Source organism: Phyllostomus discolor, chromosome 12 (assembly GCF_004126475.2).
Source record: "Phyllostomus discolor isolate MPI-MPIP mPhyDis1 chromosome 12, mPhyDis1.pri.v3, whole genome shotgun sequence".
Lineage (NCBI taxonomy): Eukaryota > Metazoa > Chordata > Mammalia > Chiroptera > Phyllostomidae > Phyllostomus > Phyllostomus discolor.
Window position 1 is genome coordinate 15844445 of NC_040914.2, and position 20638 is coordinate 15865082.

Here is a 20638-nt window from a genome sequence, read left to right on the forward strand (position 1 = left end):
AAATTTATCTAGTTGTTCCTATACCAGTTAGTGATTTTTTCCCCTTAATTCCCCAGTACTTTGCAGTACCATTTCCAAAGAATTCAGTAATATATTATAATCAGAGGTGCATCTTCTCTCTCAATCCACTTTGGTCTATTTTTCAATACTTTCACCAGTACTACAGGGCTTCATTTACCTTAACTTTGCAGTGAGTTTTGGTATTTTGTATAGGTGCTGTCTTCTTTTAGGGCATGTTGGAAGCTTCCACGAGATACAACTAGAACCACCCACGTAGTATTTCTAAAGACATGAATCTAATTGATCCTCTAGTTGCTTCACAAAAAATATGGGGAAGCATTTGTGACACCATGAACGAAATAGGAGGGCATTCAGTTAAATGAAAGGAGGCAGACATTCAAAGACTAAATCTGGTACAGGGTACAGCTGGGGTCCCCCCAAATAGGCATTTGTAGTGGGGTCCAAAACACAGGGTGTCCAGATAATAAATAAATAAATAATAAATAAGATGTCCTCATCCCCAGAAGTCTGAACTGAGCATTGGGACACATGGAGCAGGGCCAGTGAGCTGTTTTGCATGGCAGCACTTTTGCAACTAATCTCAGGCATGAGCATTTAACATATCTATAACTTGTACTGGTTTCATGGATATGTTGAATAGCTGTGGGCTTTCTTTCAGCTGGGGAGTTGGGAGTGACTTCAAATTAAGATGTGTGTTGGAGGCACCTCCCCCTTGGTTACTGTGCCTGTGTGGGAGCTTGAAGATGAATGGCTCCAGGCCAAGGGGCCAGGCTACCTGGACTTTGCATGGCAGCCCACAGAAGGTGGAAAAGTTGGGGAACGCTGGTACATTGGCGAATTGTGGCAGGAGTCAGAAATGGGGCTACAGAGGAAGATTGGCTGGCGCTGAGATTTAAACCTGGGCCCAACCACCCTGCAGAGTTGGGGCCACGGGGCTTTCAGTTGTGTTTTTGCACATGGCTTTCGAAGCAGGAGAGACCTTGTTGTGAAGAAAAGGTGTGAAAGGACTTGCTGGTGGGCCATGAGAAGGTTCTACGTGTTTTTGGATTAGCTGGAGATCACTGCTCCCACACAGCTGAAGGTGATGGGTATGGAGGGAGGCCGGCCAGTTGAGTGTGGATTAGTGGAAAGAACTGAGGGGCTACCTTAGCCACAGTGTTCCATTTCTTTTCCTGAGATAGGACACCCCAAACTGGGCAGAGGGAGAAAGAAGGACTGTGTGTGTTTGTGGGTATTCTAAGGGACTTTGGGATCTCAGTGAAGATATTAAGTCATTACTCTTAAGTTTGTACAGCTTTTGAATAAATAATTCCTTTCCTTTATGCTAATCTCAGACATTGAGATCTATAATAACCTGGCGGCCAGCAAGGTGAACTTAGTACAGGAGGACCTCGGGAGAAGTGGTGCAGTCCTTTCAGTAAGAGTATTTTGGGGCCCCTTACGGATCCGTTCTGTAATAATACTGTATGGTAGAATTATATGTGGAATCTAAGAAAAAAAAGTGAAAGTTACAGAAATAACCTAGAATGCTGCTCATTGTCTGGGGCATGGAGGGATGGGGGAAATGGGGAGAGATTGGTTGAATGATACAAACCTGCAATTATAAGATGATTAAAGTTGAGGATCTAATGTATAGCATGGCGAATATAGTTGACATTTGCTGAGGGAGTAGATCCTTGCTTCTCACCATTAAAAAAGTTTAGCAGTGTGAAGTGACATATGTGTTACATTATTACATTGTGGGGATCCTTTCCCAATGTACCTACTATACATATTTGAGGTCATCACATACACTTTAAATGTATTTCCATTTTATTCATCAATTCTACCTCAGGAAAGCTGAAAAAAAGTTTGTTGGTCCCTGACTGCTGCAGCTCAGTGGCTTGGGCGGTGCCTGCAGACCAACCTTGTTCAACCTCCTGTTGGACCTTGGGGCTGGGTGGCTGGACAGGCTCCCAGGTTGCTGTTTATCTCGCACTCCAATCTTTCCCCCTTTCTTCCTCCCTTCCTCTATCTCTAAAAATAAAGAAATAGAATCTTTTGTTAAACTGTTGACTTTCTTATTGTTTTTGGGCAGAATCCTCTACATCCACATGTAGGTTTTCAATAATCATAGATCATTTCATCCACCTTGTAGAAAAGTAAACTGTTTATGTCAAGACCAGGACAGATGTAAATGATGATACATTCAAAGGGGACACTAAAAAAAAAAAGCATTTATAACATTTGTTCTAGGGTTTTCTAAGTTGTGGTATTTCCTTCATTTGCCAGAAAACTAATTTCAAAAATCAGCACTTATCGCTGAAACCAAATGGGAAACTTTTGGTATTTGTTTCGTGGGTTGGTGAATGGTTCCTTTAACTTTTTGTGTGACCTCCCCATTTGGGAATGAATAACTCACACAAGATAAACTATCACAGATGTCCATGCAGGGAGGCACAAGTATGATAAAGAAAGCAACAGCATCAGAAGGACTTCGAGGTGCTGTGTTGGGCTTTTGGTCCTACGCAGCCACATTTACTTTTGTCACGCTCCGTGATTTTTAAAAATTAAAAAAAATGGGAGTAGGAGGAAAGAAGGAATAGAAAAGAGGGCAGATTTCGTGCTAATAGTGTCGGAATAGCGAAAGAACCATTACGGGTTTGTTTGTTTGTTTGTTTGTTTGTTGTAACTCAAAGGCACTACCACGTTGTGGAGGATCCTGGGGAGTGTAGTCCAGAAGCGCCGGTCAGTCAGAGCCACTTCCGTTGTGGGAGGGAGGAGCTGCAGCCCTTGTTCCGGTCGGCGTTTCTAAGCGCCGTCTTGGAGTCGTGTATAGTCTCCACGTTTTCCTGCATGAGGAAGGGTTGACTGAGTGTTCAATATGTTCTAGAAAGTGAGTGAGTGGGGGACCTCCGTCTCTTCCTAGTTCTCCTGAGCGTGTGACCCGTAGGCGCAGTCCCGTTCTCGGGGAAGAGGAAGGGGCGAAGGCATCTTTGCGTCTAGTCGGCTCCTGGAGTGGGGGCTGGGAGGGGTGACGATTGCAGGTTTGAGGGTCTGTGGGTGCTAGGTTTCCCTTGGATTCCGCACTTGCCGCCTTCTGGTGATATAACCTTTTCTTTTCTTAAGATTTTATTTATTTATTTTTAGAGAGGAGGAGGGAGAAAGAGGGACAGAAACATCCGTGTGTGGTTGCCTCTGGAGCGCCCCCTCACTGGAGACATCGCCCGCAACCCAGGCGTGCGCTCTGACTGGGAACGAGGCACCCTTTGTTTTGCAAGGCAGCACTCAATCCACTGAGTCACACCAGCGGGGGGAGAGATATGTTTGTACAGTCATTTAATTTCTGTTTGTCCTCTCCAGAGTGGGGTTAGTTGTAATGTCACCACACAGGTGGGCCAGAGTCTGCCTCCAGGTGGTTGATGGTGTGTGGTTCTTTTCTGTGGGTTTTTTAATAAGATTTTATTATTTTCAGAGAGCGGGGAAGGGAGGGAAAGAGGGAGGGAGAGAAACATCGATTCTCTGGGGCCCCCGGACCTGCAGCCCAGGCATATGCTGTGACTGGGGATCAAACCTGCAACCCATTTATTGGTTTGGACGATGCCCAACCACTGAGCAAAACTGACCTGGCCCCGCAGGGGTCTTACACACAGATCCGCCGCAGGTGCCAGGGCCTGTGTCTCATGTCCTCTTTGTCTTTTGCCACTCCTGTCTCCACAGGTCGCTTGGATTGCCTCGGAAGGAATAGGACAAAATGACCAAGTTCCAGGTGTGTGGAGTTTTGATTTTATCTATTTTTTGGTTGTTTATTCTATTCCAGTTGCCCTAATTACTTGTTCTGATTTTAACCTGTTAAAATCTCTTATCAAAGCTTACACACATCTTTTTTCTCTTCCATGAGATGGATAAAAAAACATGTGTGCCTTATGTGCCTGTTAGTAGCTTTCATAGTGGTTCTCGTTTTGTTTTTATTTGTGCTTTCATGTTATCATCACTGTTCACAAGTACTAGGGCAGGAATCCCTAGGGATCAGAAAAGTTTTTGAAACCACATTATTGCACTGCCATGTGAACTGTTTTCCCCATGTTATATTTTATATACTTACAACCACAGTATATGTTTGCTTTTCAATTTTTTTTTCACTTAATACTGTCACTTGAATTTTTGGTGATTTGCTATTCTTTTATGTACTCGGTTATGCAAATTCCATGCCCAATCCATAGAAAGAACCCAGAGGACTGGCTGTGAAACACAAGGGTTTATTAGGACTTGAAGTGCACACCTGGCAGGCGGGTGCAATTACCTGAGCCCAGGCTTTCCCAGCACAGGGGTATATAGAGTACACAAAACAAAGCAGATAGGGTATGCAGGGTGCTTGCATGCAAGCCTTGTGAGCTCAAAGATTGGCTTTTTTCTCTGTGCTTGTTTATACTGTGGGCCCACATCCGAAAAATAATACCTTGGCCAAAGAGCTGGTCATGCTCCTGAGGTCTCACAGTTGACTCACAGATGACCTTCACTGTGTTCCACAGGGTGGGAGGTGTGGTTGGAGCTTGGGGAGGGGCCCCTGTTTGCACAACCACACATTGTCTCAAAAGGGGTTCTACTTTTTGTGCACCTTTCAGCAGTTACAAACAGGTATATACACCACTGTGCCTGTGAATAAATTTTGCTTTTATTCCTCAAACTTTTGCATGGGCTTTTAAAAATGAAATATAACACTAAAATTACAGATCTTAGGTGAAAAGTCAGTGCTAGAGGTGTACCGTGTTTTAAAAGTTGAAGGATTACATTAGCCCACCACCCAAAACCAGAAATAGAACATTTCTGTTACCCTTCAAAGTTGTCTCCTTTCCCTTTTAAGTCAGTTTCCTCCTCCTGGGAGCCATCTACTATTCTGATCTGTCATCATTCGATTGGTTGACTTGTTTTGAAATTAAATATAAGTAATGAATTTGTACAGTATGTAATCTTGTACCTGTCTTCGCACTCAGCACAATGTTTCCAAGATGGATGTATGTTGTGTGTATCAATGTGTTGTCCCTTTTTATCATTGAGATGTATTAGATTTTGTGTGCATATGACAGCCATCTTATGAAGGATAGACAAAATTCTGCTTTTGAAGGAGGTTTGGGTTGTTTTATAGCTTTTGACTGTTACTCATAAAGGTCCTGTGAGTAGCATTCTTGTACAGGTCTTCTTGTGCATGTGTATTTTCATGTCACTTGGGTTTACATGTAGAAGTTAAATGACTGACCTTGTAGGGTAGAAAAATGTATACAGTGGTCCAATGGGGTGGCACCATTTTACCACCCCCCACAGCGTCTCAGAGTCTCAGTTGCTCCATATCTTTCCATTGTTGGATGTAGATTTGTTTTATTTCATCAGCTCTGGAATGACATCTCACCGTGATTATAATTTGTGTTTCCCTGATAAAGACAATGTTGAACACTTTTTCATGTACATTTTCACCATCTCTATATCCTTTGTGAAGTTTGTTGAAGTCACTTGCCCATTTTAAACGGTGTTGTAGCCCTCGCTGGTGTAGCTCAGTGGATTAAGTGCAGGCCTGAGGACTGGGGTTGTTGGTTCTATTCCCAGCCACGGCACATGCCTGGGTTGCAGGCCAGGTCCCCAGTAGGGGGCATGTGAGAGGCAAGCACACATTGATGTTTCTCTCTTTCTACCTGCCTCTCCCTCTCTCTGAAAACAAATAAATAAAATCTTTAAAAACAAAACAAATTTTTATTTTATTTTTTTTAAACACTAAGGTTCTTTTTTTTAAAAAAACTTTATTTATTTATTTTTGGAGAGGGAAGGGAGAGAGAAAGAAACATCAATGTGCAGTTGCTAGGGGCCATGGCCTGCAACCTAGGCATGTGCCCTGACTGGGAATCAAACCTGCGATACCTGGTTCGAAGTCCACACTCAATCCACTGAGCTCCACCAGCCAGGGCTGAAAACAAATTTTTAGAATAGCCCCAGAGAGTATGTCAGGAATAGGAGACCACAGAGAGAAACAGTGCAGGAATCCGTCAGATGATTCAGTTGCTCCTTACCTGATAAGGACATTTTCTTAATATAGTAACATACACATACCATGAAATCTACAACTTTCTTTTTAAGTTACCACATGTCCAGAACTCTTTTCACGTTCCTGAACAGAAACTCTGTACCCATTACCCAATAACTTCTATTCCCCCTGTTCCTAGTGTCTGGCAACCACCATTTTACTTTCTGTCCCCATGTACTTGACTATTCTAGGTACCTCATAAAAGTGGAATTATATACCTAATCCTTTTGTGACTAGCTAGTTTCACTCAGCATAATGTCTTCAGGTTCATCTGTATGAAAAGGAATTATTTTACTTAGTATTTTATTGTATCAATTATTTCATTACTGTATTTTTTTAGGGAGAGGGAAAGGGAGAGGGAATGAGAGGGAGGAAAACATCAAAATGCAAGAGAATTGTCAGTGTGTGGTTGCCGCTTGTACGTCCCCAACCAGGGACCCAGCTGGCAACGCAGGCATGCACCCTGACCAAACATCGAATCAGCCACCTTTACGTTCACTGACGGGCATTCAAATTGTTGAGCAACACCAGCCAGGACGTTTTGAAATTTTCTTTTAATCTTCACCTGAACCTATGTTTTCATTTATCTTAGAGGAGGGAAGGAGAGAGAGAGAAACACTGATCTGTTTCCTGTTGTCTCCTGCCTGCACCTTGGCAGCAGATTGAACCCACAACCATTTGGTGTATGGAAGGAAGGACACTCCAAGCAGCTGAGCCACCCAGTAAGGGCATCTGAGAAGGATTTTAAAGCAGGTTATTATAAAAGTATTTGAGCAAGCACTCAGAGACATGAAAGGAAAACCAGAAAATCTTAGGAATGAAATAGAAAATACAAAGAACCAAATGGAAATTTTAGAATTGAAAAATATAGTAAGGGAAATATCAAAAACCAAAACAATGGATTCAAGAGCAGAATGAAGGGAAACAGGGAAGAACTTGATGATAGACTAATAGAAATTATTTAATATGAATAAAAGAGAAAAATAGACTGAGAAAAAGTAATCGGGACCTCAGAGATCCATGGGAATACAACAAAGGCTCTAATATTCCTGTTATCTGGGTCCTAGAAGGAGAGGAGAAAGATAGCGAGACTGAAGAAGTTCTTGAAGAAATATGGTGGGAAATATCCATAACTTGGAAGAGAAATAAACCTACAGACTCATGAAACTAAGTGACTCAGGGTGGAGGAAACCCAAAGCAATCACACCAAGACATTGTACAGTTAAACTTCTGAAAACTAACAAAGACAAAAACCTTGAAAGCAGTAAGGGAAAAACAATTCAAATGACAGTGAATTTCTTATCTGAAAAAACGAGTATTTTCCAAGTGCTGAATGAAAGCACTTTTGACTCAGAATTCTTTGTCCAGTACGAATATGATTTGGGAATAAAGGAGAACAGGGCATTTGTAGATGAATTTAATCAAGTGTATTTGTCTCTAGCAGACTAGGGCTAAATAAAACAATAGCTAAAGGAATGAAACAAAAATCATAGCATTTTCTGATGTATTTTGTAGATATTTTTATTTATTTTAGAGAGGGGAAGGGACAGAGAAAGAGGAGAGAAACATGGATGTGTGAGAGAGATATTAATCTGTTGTGTTTAAGACAGTGACAGGTGGGGTAGGGTAAAGGCACTTAAAGAGAAGTTAGGTTTCTGCTTTTCATTGGGACTGGTAACATAACAACAATAGACTGTTAAGTTATGTGTTAGCAATCTAATTCTTATAGCAACCACTAAAATCATACAGACATATCCTCTAAGATGTTATACATAAATCAAAATGCAATTTTAGAAATGATCAAGTAACGTGCAGGAAAATAGGGGAAATGAAAAAAAATAAAATGGCAGACTGAAATCCTAACATAAGTAATTCATTAAATGTAAATGGCCTAAATATGCCCATTAAAATACAGGGATTGCCATTGTGATTAGAAAAATATGACCCAACTGGCACTGGCCAGTGTGGCTTGGTTGGAGCATTGTCCTACACTGAAAGGTTTCAGGTTTGATTGGTGGTCAGGGCACATAATCATGTTGTCAGTTCAGTCCCACGTGAAAGTGTGTACAGGAGGCAACTGATTGATGTTTTCTCTCGTGTTGATGTTTCACTTTCTCCCCGCCTCCCTCCCTCCCTCTCTCTCTCTCTCTCTCTCTCTCTCTCTCTCTCTGTCTCTCTCTCTCTCTCTCAGCTATGGGTAAAATGTCCTCATAAAGTGACTCAACAATACATTATTAGAAACTCACTTTAAATATAATGATATCAACAGGTTATAAATAAAAGGAGGGAAAAAGATGTATCATGCAAACAAGAGAAGAAAGTAGAGGTGACTAAATATACAAACGTAATCCTGCCCTTACTATACCAATCACATTGAGAACAGCTGACACTCATCCAGGACCTCCTGTGTGCCAGGTGTACAGACTCTGAGGCAGCGCTGTGCAGCAGAACTTCTGCCGTGATTGACATGTTCTGTATTGTGCTGTGTAACGCGGTAGCCACAGGCCACACGTGGCTCTGGAGCATTTGAAATGTTCTGCAGCAACCATGGGAGAGAATTGGTAATTTTACGTAGTTTTAATCTTACATTTCCATAGCCACATGTGAGTACTGGCTTCTGAGTTGGACAGGAAGTTACAGGATCTTTATGTCTATTCATTCATTGGTATGTATAAGAATTTGCTGTGATGAGCAGCATCACACAGATGAGGAAATACATGAAGGGGTTTCTGATATAAATATCAAAGATCATGCAGCTTCTGAGGGGCACACAGCTTTGGGATTTAAACTGAAGTATTCTGGCAGGGAAATGGGTACACCTTGACACTTTGAATGCTGTCATCAGTAGTGTCACAGATAGGTGGCATGTGCCTTGAGAGTACAGAGGGCCAATGTCATAGCTCCTGAGGAGGGGTGACCTACTGGTTTATCAAATTTTAACAGGGTGACAGTACTCAGGCTCAGTGAATGCATGAGTGAAAAAGGAAGGATAAACACTACCAGACCCCTTTGGGAGTAAATTGACCTAACAATTCTGGAACACTTTGGTAGTATATTAATGATCATATAGAATGTATATTGCCCTTGGTTCAAGAGGTGCAGTTCCAGGGTGCTTACTGTTCGAATACCCACAAATGACACCAAGTGAAGTTAACAGGGATTATTCTTCACTTGCACATATTTTCATGGGACTCAGGATATTAATGTATGAAAATGATATGCTGGATTTAGAACAGGAGGAACATAAATAAGGGAGACTCAAACACCTTAGCATCCAGAGTAACTTCCCGCCCATCCCCCCTGCCCACTCAGTGCTGCTCCTATCCTTCAGTGCAACATTAAGATTGACTGTGTTTGGTGTTGTAGGAGGCCGTGATGTTCAAGGACGTGGCTGTGATCTTCACAGAGGAAGAGCTGGGGCTGCTGGACCCTTCCCAAAGGAAGCTGTACCAAGACGTGACCCTGGAGAACCTCAGGAACCTGATCTCTGTGGGTGAGGACAGGTGCCCCCTCTACCTGAATGTCACCTCACAAGAGTATTTTATCTTTGGAAATTATGTTTTATTGATTGTGCTCTTGCAGTTGCCCCAAGTTTTCTCCTGTTCCCTGCTCGACTGAGCACCACCAGTCTCTCAGGCTATGCCATACCATTGTTTATATCTGTGGGTCAGGTGTAAGGGTTCTGTGGCTACTCCTCTCCTATACTGTAGTTTGCATCTCATGGCTGTTCTTGAACTACCTATTTACACCCCGCACTAGTGGCCCGGACCACATCTCAGGCATTTGCCGCAGACCTGGAATGGAAGTAGCAACCCCCTGATTTTGAGGCGGGCACTGAATCTACCGAACCATACCAGCCAGGGCTACTTAATTTGTTTTTTAGATTCAATTATTGATTGATAATGTATTTTTTGCCTTTTTATTGTTCATAGTTTTGATCTTTTTCTTAATCCCCTTAACGTTTCCTGTAAGAGAGGCTTGGTGATGATGAACTCCTTTAATTTCTTCTCAGGGAAGCTCTTTATCTGCCCCTCCATTTTAAATGACGTCTTTGCTGTAGTTCTTTGCTTTTCATGACTCTGAATATTTCTTGCAAATCCCATGTAGCCTGCAAAGTTTCTTTTGGACCTCTGCTGGAGGTAGCTTAACTGCTTTCTTCCTGCTGCTTTTAAGATTCTTTATCTTTAACCTTTAGTATTTTCATATAGGATGTTCTTGCAGAGGGCCTCTTCACTTCCATTTTGGTTAGCAGTGTCTCTGTTTCCTGGGCTTGCATATGTATTTCCCTCACCAAATTAGGGAAGTTTACTTCCCTTTTCCCCAAATAGTTTTGCAGTTTCTTGGTGTTTCTCTTCTTTTTCTGGCACCCATATGATGGAAATGTTGGAATGCTTGAGGTGGTCCTAGAGGCTCCTTATCCTGTCCTTATTTTGGGGGGATTCCTTTCTCTTATTATCTGATTGGTTGTTTTGCTTCCTTATGTTCTAAATCATTGACTTGATCCTCAGCCTCATCTACTCTATTGTTGTTACCCTGTAAATTGTTCTGTGTTTTAATTACTGTATGATCAGTCTGCCTGGATCTTTTTTATGCTGTTGGGGTCCTCAGTAAGTTTCTTGAGCATCCTTATAACCAGCGTTTTCAACTCTGCCTCTGCTAGATTGCTTATCCTCATTTGTTTAGTAGTTTTTGTGAAGTTTTGACCTGTTCATTCATTTGACCCATGTTTCTTTGTCTCCTGATTTTGGCAGCCTCCCTGTTTGTTTCTGTGCATTAGGTAGATCTGCTGTGACACGCTATCCTAGTATTATGCCCTATGCAATAGGTGTCCTTTAGGGTCCAGTAGCACAGTCCCCCTTATCACCCAGCTAGCTACTTGAGATGCACCCTTCATGAGGGCTAAGTACACCCTGGTCTTGTAGTTGAGCCTTGGTTGTTATTGCGGGTCAATGGTAGGGATTTACCTAGGCAAGTCCTGGACGAGGCTTGGCTGTGACCACTGACCACTAACATCTGCACTTGTGGAGTACCAGCTGTGTAGGGGTAGGATGTGGTGCTCCCACACGGTCTGTAGCTGTGCACTGGTTGTGTTGGCCCTGGGTTTTCCTGGGTGATGTATGCCAAGGTCAGTCTGCTCCTGTGTTTTCCCTTGGGCCAACCTGCCTGAACTGTGGAACAGACTGAGGTGGCTACTACTTGTGTTGGACTTAGAGACTCCCAGGCAAAGCCAATTTAGGCTGGCTGATGCTGGTGCTGTGCCTGGGGCTCTTAGCAAAAGGGACTGGGGCTAGGGGCTCACTGAAGATAGCAGTTGCATGTTTTAAAGGATTTAGGAAGTTGTGAAGGATGAGCCAAGAGGAGCCATTCACATGGAACAGTTACTGTTAACAGTTGTAAGTAAGTTAGGATGGGAGAGGCTGTGGGGATCTTCAGGGCGGGCAAACAGTATTAGTCAGGTTGATGGAGTCTGTGATATGGCACCTGCCTGCTGCCTCTGTGGCTCTTCCTACCATTCTGGGAGGGGAAAAGCTGTGGCCCAGCTCTTGCCTTGATATAGGTCTCTTTCGTTTGTTTCTGTAATCCTCTGACCGCTTTGACTCTGCTACCCAGCTGGTGGATCTCAGAGGGAATTGATAGAGTAAGGTCATGTGTGGGTTCTTTAAGAGGAGCTGATTGGGGATCCAACAATTTTCTACCAACTCAATCCCTGGAGGTTTTTGCATCTGGAAGTTACAGGGTCTTATTTTCCTGGTAGAGGAACCCTGGGTGGGGGCGCCTAGAGTGGAAGTGGGACTCCTTACTCCCAAGATTGCCATCATAATCATTTTGTCCCTCCCATGTTTATGTGGGAGGACTACTTTCATGTCTCCACCCCTTCTACCAGTTTGGATGGATGTTGTTTCTTTAATTTGTAGTTGTCAGACTTGCATTCAACTCAATTTCTGAGGATTCTGAGTAATGTTTGTTCTATGATTTAGTTGTAACTTTGTAAGAGGTTGCAAGAGGAGGTGAGGTGTGCTCTGCTATGCCACCATCTTGACTGTAGTTCCCAGGAGTATTTTGGTTTCAAATGTTTAAGAGTTTCAGACTCTTGAAATATGTCCCCAAACCTGGAGATGTACATTTCCTAATTGCTATTGGATGTGTTGACTTTACCTTTTCTGGTTTTTGGAAATTGCAGTTGCGATATCTTGGTGTTAAAATGGGTTGGTAAGTTACATCATTATTGTATGGAATAAAATAAAGTTCCTTGTAGGGACTGCATTCGTGCAACCAAAATGGTGATTAAATCCATAAAGGATGCTCATTTGATCCCCTGTTATAGTCATAACAGCAGGTCCCAGTCAGAGTTTCAAGAAAAAACTATTTAGAGCACATGAGGGTCATCGTAATGAATTCAATTTTTTTCAAATGTATCCAGCATTTACTTTTCACAGGATATCAGCCCTTCAAATTGCATCGGATATTACCCTTGGGGAGACAGAAGCTCTAGATGACAGAGATGGACCCCAGGGAAGTGGGTGTTCAGTTGAGAAGCAGGCAGCTGCAAGTCCTCCAAGGGCACAGGCCAGGTGCTGTCCTTCTCCCTGCCACCAGGGTGGCCGCCCTGGCCCAAGCCTCCAGCTTTCATGACTCCACTTACTCACAATAGCCTCTCACTGCCTCCTGCTTGTGCATGTGCCCTCCTGTCCTCTGTTCTGTAACAGCAGGCAGGTCAGGTCACTTCTCTGTTTGCCCTTGCAGGACGTACGATCCCACTCATACAGTCCAACATCCTTTTTGTGCCCCCCAGGGTGGTGCCTGATCTGGCCACCCATGCCCTCTCTGTTCAGATTTCCTGTCCTCAGTCTTCCTGTGACACTGTGTTGCTGCTTCCTGTATTTCTGACCTACCGACTGTGTGTCTGCCTCATGTCTTCTCGGTGGTTCATCCATGTTCTACCCTGTGGGCTGTCCTGGTTCCCACTTCTGCCGTGTTTGCTCCGATGTCATCTCATCACAGAGGCCTGCTCTGACCAGTCTGCTTCAAAACTCCAGCCCCCTCCTCTGCCTTGTTTTCTGACTCATTAATTGCCAGCTGATATAGTAATGGATTCTATTTTGTTCACTTGTTTATGGCCTCTCTCCCCATTACTGTGTAACACTGGGAGAGCCAGGGTTGTGTTTTCTTTATTGCTGTGTACCAGGTGCCTCTGAGAGTCTTAACATATAGGGTATGTCCATTCACTGCTTGTTTGATGAAGGAGGGAATTAATTTGGATACATGGATGGATGGTCGGATGGATTGGTGTCCCATTTCAGTGGCAGGGAGAATGCTCCCTCACAGCTTATCCTAACCTGTGGTCTCTCTGTTGCCATTGTGAGCTCTGCTGCATCCATTTACCCAGTAACATCCTCCATGCTATCCGCTTTTCTCCATTTTTTTCCTCATTCTGTTTGGTCACTCCCTCCGTCCTACATTTATGTTCACTGTGTATATCCCTCAGGTAAACCCAGTCTAAAATATAGTCATTATAGTCATCCCTCTGGGGTATAAGTACCAAAAATCAAGAAGTGGATCAGACAAAACCCCCAGGAAAATCTAGATGAGGCTCTGCCTATTGTGAATAGTGGGGGAGAGTTTTTTCTGTCCTTTTGTCATTTGTGTTCTGGTGTCTTCATGCTGCAGGAAGGTTCTGTGCAAAACCTTCAGGAAGGCTGGATGCCAGCTCAATTTGATTGGCTCCCTTTTTTTTGTGCAGACTTCCTTCCTTGGGAATTATGAACCCAGTTCCACCTGACGTCTGTTTTTTCCTTATCAGGAAGTTTTCCAAGCAGTTTGCCTTTTTTTTCCTTTTTCTCTTTCTCTTTTTTTTTTTTTTTTTTTTGAGCCTCATCCGAGGACATTTTTTCATTACTTTTCGAATGGGAAACATCAGTGACGCAGAGAAGCATCAGTCAGTGGTTTCCATGCATATCTGGGCCATGAATCGGGGATTGAACCCTGAAGCTTGGTATGTGTTCTGACTGGGAATCAATCCCACTCACATCCTGTGAGTTTCAGGATGTCCCTCCAACCAACTGAGCGACCCAGCCTGAGCATGTTCGGTGTTTTTGTTGTTGTTTTTCTTTAAGAAAAGGAAATTTTGTTGTTGTTTTGTTGTTACTTATTTATTGATTGATTTGAGAAGGAGAAAGATATTAAGACATTGATTTGGTGTTCCTTATATATGAATTCATTGGTTGATTCTTGTATGTACCCTCAGTGGAATTGAACCCTCAACCTTCATTTTGAGACAGCCGTCTACTTACTGAATTCCCTGGTCAGAGCCGTTCTGTGTTTTTTAATAAGTCCTTTATTTTGCAATTGAGGGCCACCTTGTTATTGAAATATACACAAAAACTGCAGAACACCTTCATCAATTTTCAGGGAGTAAAATGAGTTTATATTTCAGTTCTTTTTATTGAGGTAACACATTGCTAGCATGGCCTTTGATAACTCGTATCTATGGCTGCACCTCTGTAACTTACACCCCTCGGAAAACTGAAGAAATCTTATAGCATATGTCCCTACAGGTATCTTCTTAAAAGTTCTTTTGGCAACATCTGAATATCCCCACATTTTCTGTGTCCTATCTCTATTACTTTGCCCCGGCCCACTTGTTATGAATATCCTTGTGGCCTTGTTACACTGCACAGATGCTCACAGTACAGGGTTTGTTCTCCGTCCAGGAGTCCTGTAAACAACTGATAAAGAGAATGGTGCTAGGTGGGTCTCACTGTCTTCACTCCTCCTGGAGATAGCCCACAAGTGGAGGAAAAAGCCAGTGTAACTGAAGAATTATTTGAGAACATTGGTAGCCATCTGGTGAACATCTGCCCTAATTATAATTTTTATGGAACTTTCAGCAGCTATCTCTACCTGTGTAACAACGTACTCTTAAAGTTAGCAGTTAACAAGAACAAGCATGTATGCATAATTCTTTCAGTCAGAAATCTGGAGGCAGCTTAGCTGAGTGATTGTGTGTCAGGATCTCATAAAGGTGAAGTCAAGGAGTACATGAGAGCTTCATGTCTTTGCAGGCTTAATGGCACTGAAGCATTGGCTTCCAGGATGGACTCGTTCACATGGGTGTTGGCAGAAGGCCTCAGTTCCTTGCCAGTGGGCCTGTCCTGTGGGCATCCTGGCTGTCCTCAAAGCATGGCATAGCATTGGGTTTCTCCACCCAAGAGATTGGAAGGAGATACCACAATATCTTTTATGTCCCAAGCTTGGAAGTGATATACTCTCACTTCTGCAGATTTTTACAATCCTCCAAAGAGAATACATTTATTGATTTTAGGGATAGAGAAAGAAACATCTTTGGGTTTCCTGCAGTACATATCCTGAGTGGGGATCGAACCCACAACCTCTTGGTGTGTGGGATGATGCTGCAATCAACTGAGCCACCCAGCAATGGCACCTTTGCCATTTTATTTTAGCTTACCAGGGTACTCTTGATACATTGCAGGAAGGCATTTAGTACCATATGGACATCAGTAGGTAGGATCATTGGACACTGTTCTGTATGCTGGTTACCATGGCATAGTTTTATGTGTAGAAATGCATATCCAGTGTGCAAAACCTGGGATATGTTGTTAGTCATCTTCATCAGAACATGTCGCTAAATTAAATGGTAGCAATTATCATGGGACATTTTACTCCCATAAGTTGTGTGAGTCAGGGGTATTAGTTTTCTAGTGTATTCCTCTTAGAACATTCACCATTTTGCTGAGAACATCACCTGCTCCGTAGTCGTGTATTTCTACTTTTTGACCTATTACATAAGTTACATATAGTTCCAAATCAGTCACCTTAACACTGAGTGGACTGGAGCTTACTCATCACCTCTTTATTTCCTTACTCATGAGAAAGCCTATGGTGAAAGCCAAGCTGATTGAATAAAGTCTTCCAGTGTGGTTGGCCTCTGAGATATTTTTTATGTGTGAGAAGACATTAGCTCATCCTACTTCTCATGTTTGTATTTTCCTTATCTTTCCAGGACACTGGAATCAAAATGAAATAGAGATTGTTCATGAAGTTGCTTTAAGGTACCTTTTTCATGTAGACCTTGTGTGCTGGCAAATATGGGACCAACTTCTGAGTAAGTTAACCAGAAATCAAGACTTGATAATCAACCTGGGAAGCAAGGTTTTGGATTTGCTAAAACAAGGTGATTCCACCTGTCAGTTGTGTGCAGGAGAATCTACTCAGGTTTCAGAAGGCAAGAAATATGTAAGAAAGCCTCAAGGGGAAGTTCAGAGTTTCAACACTATAAGGAAAGAAGAGTTTCCCAAGAAGACCAACCACAGTTGCCTGAATAAAGTGTATTTGAGACCGTCACAGAATGATCCGAGTAGATGGCAAGAGGGTGACGGCAGATGTAAAGTGTTAGAGTGTGAGCACTGTGACAGGAGAAGGACCTCTGGTCTTCACAGTGATGATCAGGAAATGAGGAAAAGGGAGACATCTAATAGCCACAAGAATTGTCTGAAAGACTTCTCGAAGGAATCATTGCAGCATAGTGTAATCCACTCAGAAGAGCACACTTCTACCGAAAATGTGAAAGGCATGAGCTTTAGCCCCAGTGTTGAATTTCAACAGCAGTTGTACCTCGGAGCAGAAACTTATATACATCATGAGTTTGGGGAGGGTGAGAGTTATAGCTCGGAGCTCTGCACTTCTCAAAGTGTCCACACACAAGACATATGCACAAGGAGTGATGAGTGTGGTGAGGACATGAGTCAGAGTTCATGTCAGACTATTCATCAGCAAGTCCACATGGGAGAGAAAACCTACAAGTGTGCTGAGTGTGGGAGGATCTTCACTCACAGTTCACAACTTCAAGTTCACCAGCGAGTCCACATGAGAGAGAAATTGTACAAATGTGCTGTGTGTAGGAAGAGTTTTAGTCAGAGGTCCAGTCTTCAATCTCATGAGCGACTCCACAGTGGAAAGAAAACGTACAAGTGTACTGAGTGTGGGAAGATGTTCAGTCAGAATTCAAAACTCCAAGTTCATCAGCGAGTCCACACTGGAGAGAAACCCTACAAATGTCAATTATGTGGGAAGAGCTTCAGTCGGAGCTCACACCTTCAGGTTCATACTCGAAATCACACTGGAGAGAAACCCTACATGTGTGCTATGTGTGGGAAGAGCTTCAGTGACAGTTCATATCTGCAAGTGCATCAGCGAGTGCACACTGGAGAGAAACCCTACAAATGTGCCGTGTGTGGAAAGAGGTTCAGTCACAGTTCATATCTGCAAGTGCATCAGCGAGTGCACACTGGAGAGAAACCCTACAAATGTGCTGTGTGTAGGAAGAGTTTCAGTCAGAGTTCAAAACTTCAAATTCATCAGCGAGTCCACACTGGAGACAAACCGTACAAATGTGCTGTGTGTGGGAAGAACTTCAGTCAGAGTTCAAAACTTCAAGGTCATCGGCGCATTCACACTGGAGAGAAACCCTACAAATGTGCTGTGTGTGGTAGGAGATTCGCTTGGAGTTCATATCTTCTAGATCATCAGCGAGTGCACACTGGAGAGAAACCCTACAAATGTCCTGTGTGTGGGAAGAGCTTCAGTCAGAGTTCACACCTTCAAGTTCATAAGCAAAATCACACTGGAGAGAAACCCTTCAAATGTTCTGTGTGTGGGAAGAGCTTCAGTCAGAGTTCATATCTGCAAGTTCATCGGCGAGTGCACACAGGAGAGAAACCCTACAAATGTGCTGTCTGTGGTAAGAGCTTCATTAGGCGTTCACATCTTAAAGATCATCAGCACATTCACACTGGAGAGAAACCCTACAGATGTGCAGTGTGTGGGAAGTGTTTCAGTTGGCGTTCAGGACTTAAATTTCATCAGCGAGTTCACACTGGAGAGAAACCTTACAAATGTGCTGTGTGTGGGAAGTGTTTCAGTTGGCGTTCAGGACTTACATTTCATCAGCCAGTTCACACTGGTGAGAAACCTTACAGATGTGATCTGTGTGGGAAGAGCTACCGTCGGAGTTCAGATCTTAAAGTTCACCAGCGAGTCCATACAGCAAGGAAACCTTCAAACGTGCCATGTGGGGGAAGACCTCCAGTCATACCTCTAGTCTTCGAGATCATCAGTGAGTCCACACTTGAGAGTAACCCTACAAATGTCCTGTGTGTGGCAAGAGCTTCAGTTGGATTTTAGCTCTTCAGTCTCATCAGGAGTTCCACATATTGAAAAACCGTATAAATATAGCAAATCTCGAAGAAGCTTCAGCCAGATTTCAAGTCTTCAAGCAGATTATAGAGTCCATACTGTGTAGCACTGTACAAACATTTTGGTTGTGGTAAGGGCTTTAGTAAGACTTATGTGCCTGCACCTTTATCAGAGAGTATATTATATTGGTAAGCTCATCACACCTGATAGATGTGTGATAAAAGTGTTCCCCAGAGGTTAGACTTCTATGTTTCATGAGGAAATCTACACAGCTGAGTGTCTATAAAATGTGTGTAAAAAATTCATCATGACTTCCAGCCAAGGTGGAGGCGTAGGTGGACACACTGTGCCTCCTTGTATAACCAAAATTAAGGACAACAAGAATTTAGAAACAGAAAAACAACCAGAAAAGACTGAAAATTGAACTGTACGGAAGTTCCAACAACCATTTATTTAGACCAGTAAGAGGGGTGAAGTCAGTGGCCAGCCAAAAGGGGATGCAGCAAAAAAAAGCGGTGGCTGGCAGAGGTGGGCATGCAGGCACTGCTGGCCGCCAGCAGACCCGGGTGGCAGACCCAGTGAGGCACAGAAGTCAGCTGGCTGCCCACAGGGACACATTCCGGTGTAGATAAACCAGGTGAAAAGTGCAGGGAGACAGACCACACAGCCCAGGGCCCCAGGTCCAGGAAATAAAGCCTGAAAGCACTGATTGGAAACAGTTGTGGAGCTTGAGGTGCCAGGAGAGACTCCCGGCCTCACAGGAGAGTTCACTGGAGAGACCACAGGGTCCCAGAACTTACAGAAGCCCACCCACCAAGCAACCAGCACCAGAAGGGCCCAATTTGCTTGTGGGAGGCGACAGAGGAGACTGAAATCTGACAAAGAGTGGAGCAAGTGCCATTGTTCCCTATCTGACTCCTTCCCCACATACAGCGTCACAACCCAACAACTGGATTGCCCTGCCCTGGTGAACACCTAAGGCTCTGCCCCCTCAGTAGGTAACAGGCAAGACCAGATCCCGCCCTACCAAAAAAAAAAAATGGCTTAAATGTAGAACACATCAAAGCCCCAGAGCCAAAACTTTTAAGCTACCAAGTGATAGCCAGCCTATCAGATGCATAGTTCAAAGCACTGGTGATCAGGATGCCCACAGAATTGGTTGATTTTGTTCCCAAAGTAGATGAAAAAATGAAGGCTACACTAAGTGAAATGAAGAAAAATGCACAGGGAAACAGTGATGGAAAGAAACCTGGGACTCACATCAATGGAGTGTACCAGAAGGAAGAAAAACACATACAATCAGAAAAGAATGAAGAAATAAGAATTTTTTAAAAGTGAGGAGAGGCTTAGGAACCTCCAGGACATCTTGAAACGTCCCAACATCCAAAATATAGGGATACCTGAAGGGGAAGAGGAAGAGCAACACATGGAAAACTTTTCTGAACAAATAATAAAAGGGAACTTCTTCAATCTTGCAAATGAAATAGGCTTCCAGGAAGTCCAGGAAGCTCAGAGAGTCCCAAAGAAGTTGGACCCAAGGAGGAACACATCAAGATACATCATAATTACATTAGCCAAGGTAAAAATTAAGGAGAGAATCCTAGAAGCAGCAAGAGATTAGGGGACTGTAACCTACAAAGGAGTTCCCATCAGACTGTCAGCTGATTTCTCAAAGAGACCTTACAGGCAAGAAGGGGCTGGAAAGAAGTATTCCAAGTCATGAAAGACAAGGACCTACATCCACGATGGCTCTATCCAGCAAAGCTTTCATTTAGAATGGAAGGGCAGATAACGTGCTTCTCAAAGAACGTCAAGTTAAAGGAGTCCATTATCATGAAGCCCTTATTTTATGAAATGTTAAAGGGACTTATCCAAGAAAAAGAAGATAAAAAATATGAACAGTAAAAACTCATAACAGACATAAAACTCACAGTTATTAACAACCACACCTAAGGAAAAGCAAACTAAACAAACAACTAGAACAGGAACAGAACCACAGAAATGGAGGTCACATGGAGGGATAGCAACAGGGGAGTGGGAGAAGGAGAGAGGGGGAGAAGTTACAGAGAATAAGCCGCATAGGTGGTAGGGATAAAATAGACAGGGGGAGGGCAAGAATAATATGGGAATTGTAGAAGGTAAAGAACTTCCGACACATGCACATGAACTAAAGTGGGGAAATGGGACAACTGTAATAGAATACTCAATAAAATACAGTTTTTAAAAATTTCCTCATGAGCTTGGTTTTCTACACTCATCTGAATTCCATGGGAAAAACTTCCTTCTTGCAGGAATGTGGATAGTGTCCTGGCTGACTTCATCATGTGACCGTTCTTCAGAGAATGCACAACA

General features: G+C 43.1%; 1 protein-coding gene across 1 annotated transcript; it reads left to right on the plus strand.

Moving 5' to 3' along the window:
- Positions 1-3673: 3673 nt before the first annotated feature.
- LOC114510944 (zinc finger protein 2 homolog) lies at positions 3674-18274 on the plus strand. Its single transcript, XM_036012793.1, has 4 exons — positions 3674-3769; positions 9440-9566; positions 16095-17528; positions 17613-18274. Exons 1-4 carry the CDS (start codon positions 3755-3757, stop codon positions 18272-18274), a joined length of 2238 nt encoding a protein of 745 aa, XP_035868686.1. The 5' UTR covers positions 3674-3754.
- The last annotated feature ends 2364 nt before the right edge of the window (positions 18275-20638 follow it).

Excerpts from the sequence above, each read along its gene's own strand:
- LOC114510944 (XM_036012793.1), top strand. Across the intron at positions 9,567-16,094 it reads CAGGAACCTGATCTCTGTGG|GACACTGGAATCAAAATGAA; the intron begins GTGAGGACAGGT and ends TTATCTTTCCAG. Across the intron at positions 17,529-17,612 it reads TCAGAGTTCAAAACTTCAAG|ATCATCAGCGAGTGCACACT; the intron begins GTCATCGGCGCA and ends CATATCTTCTAG.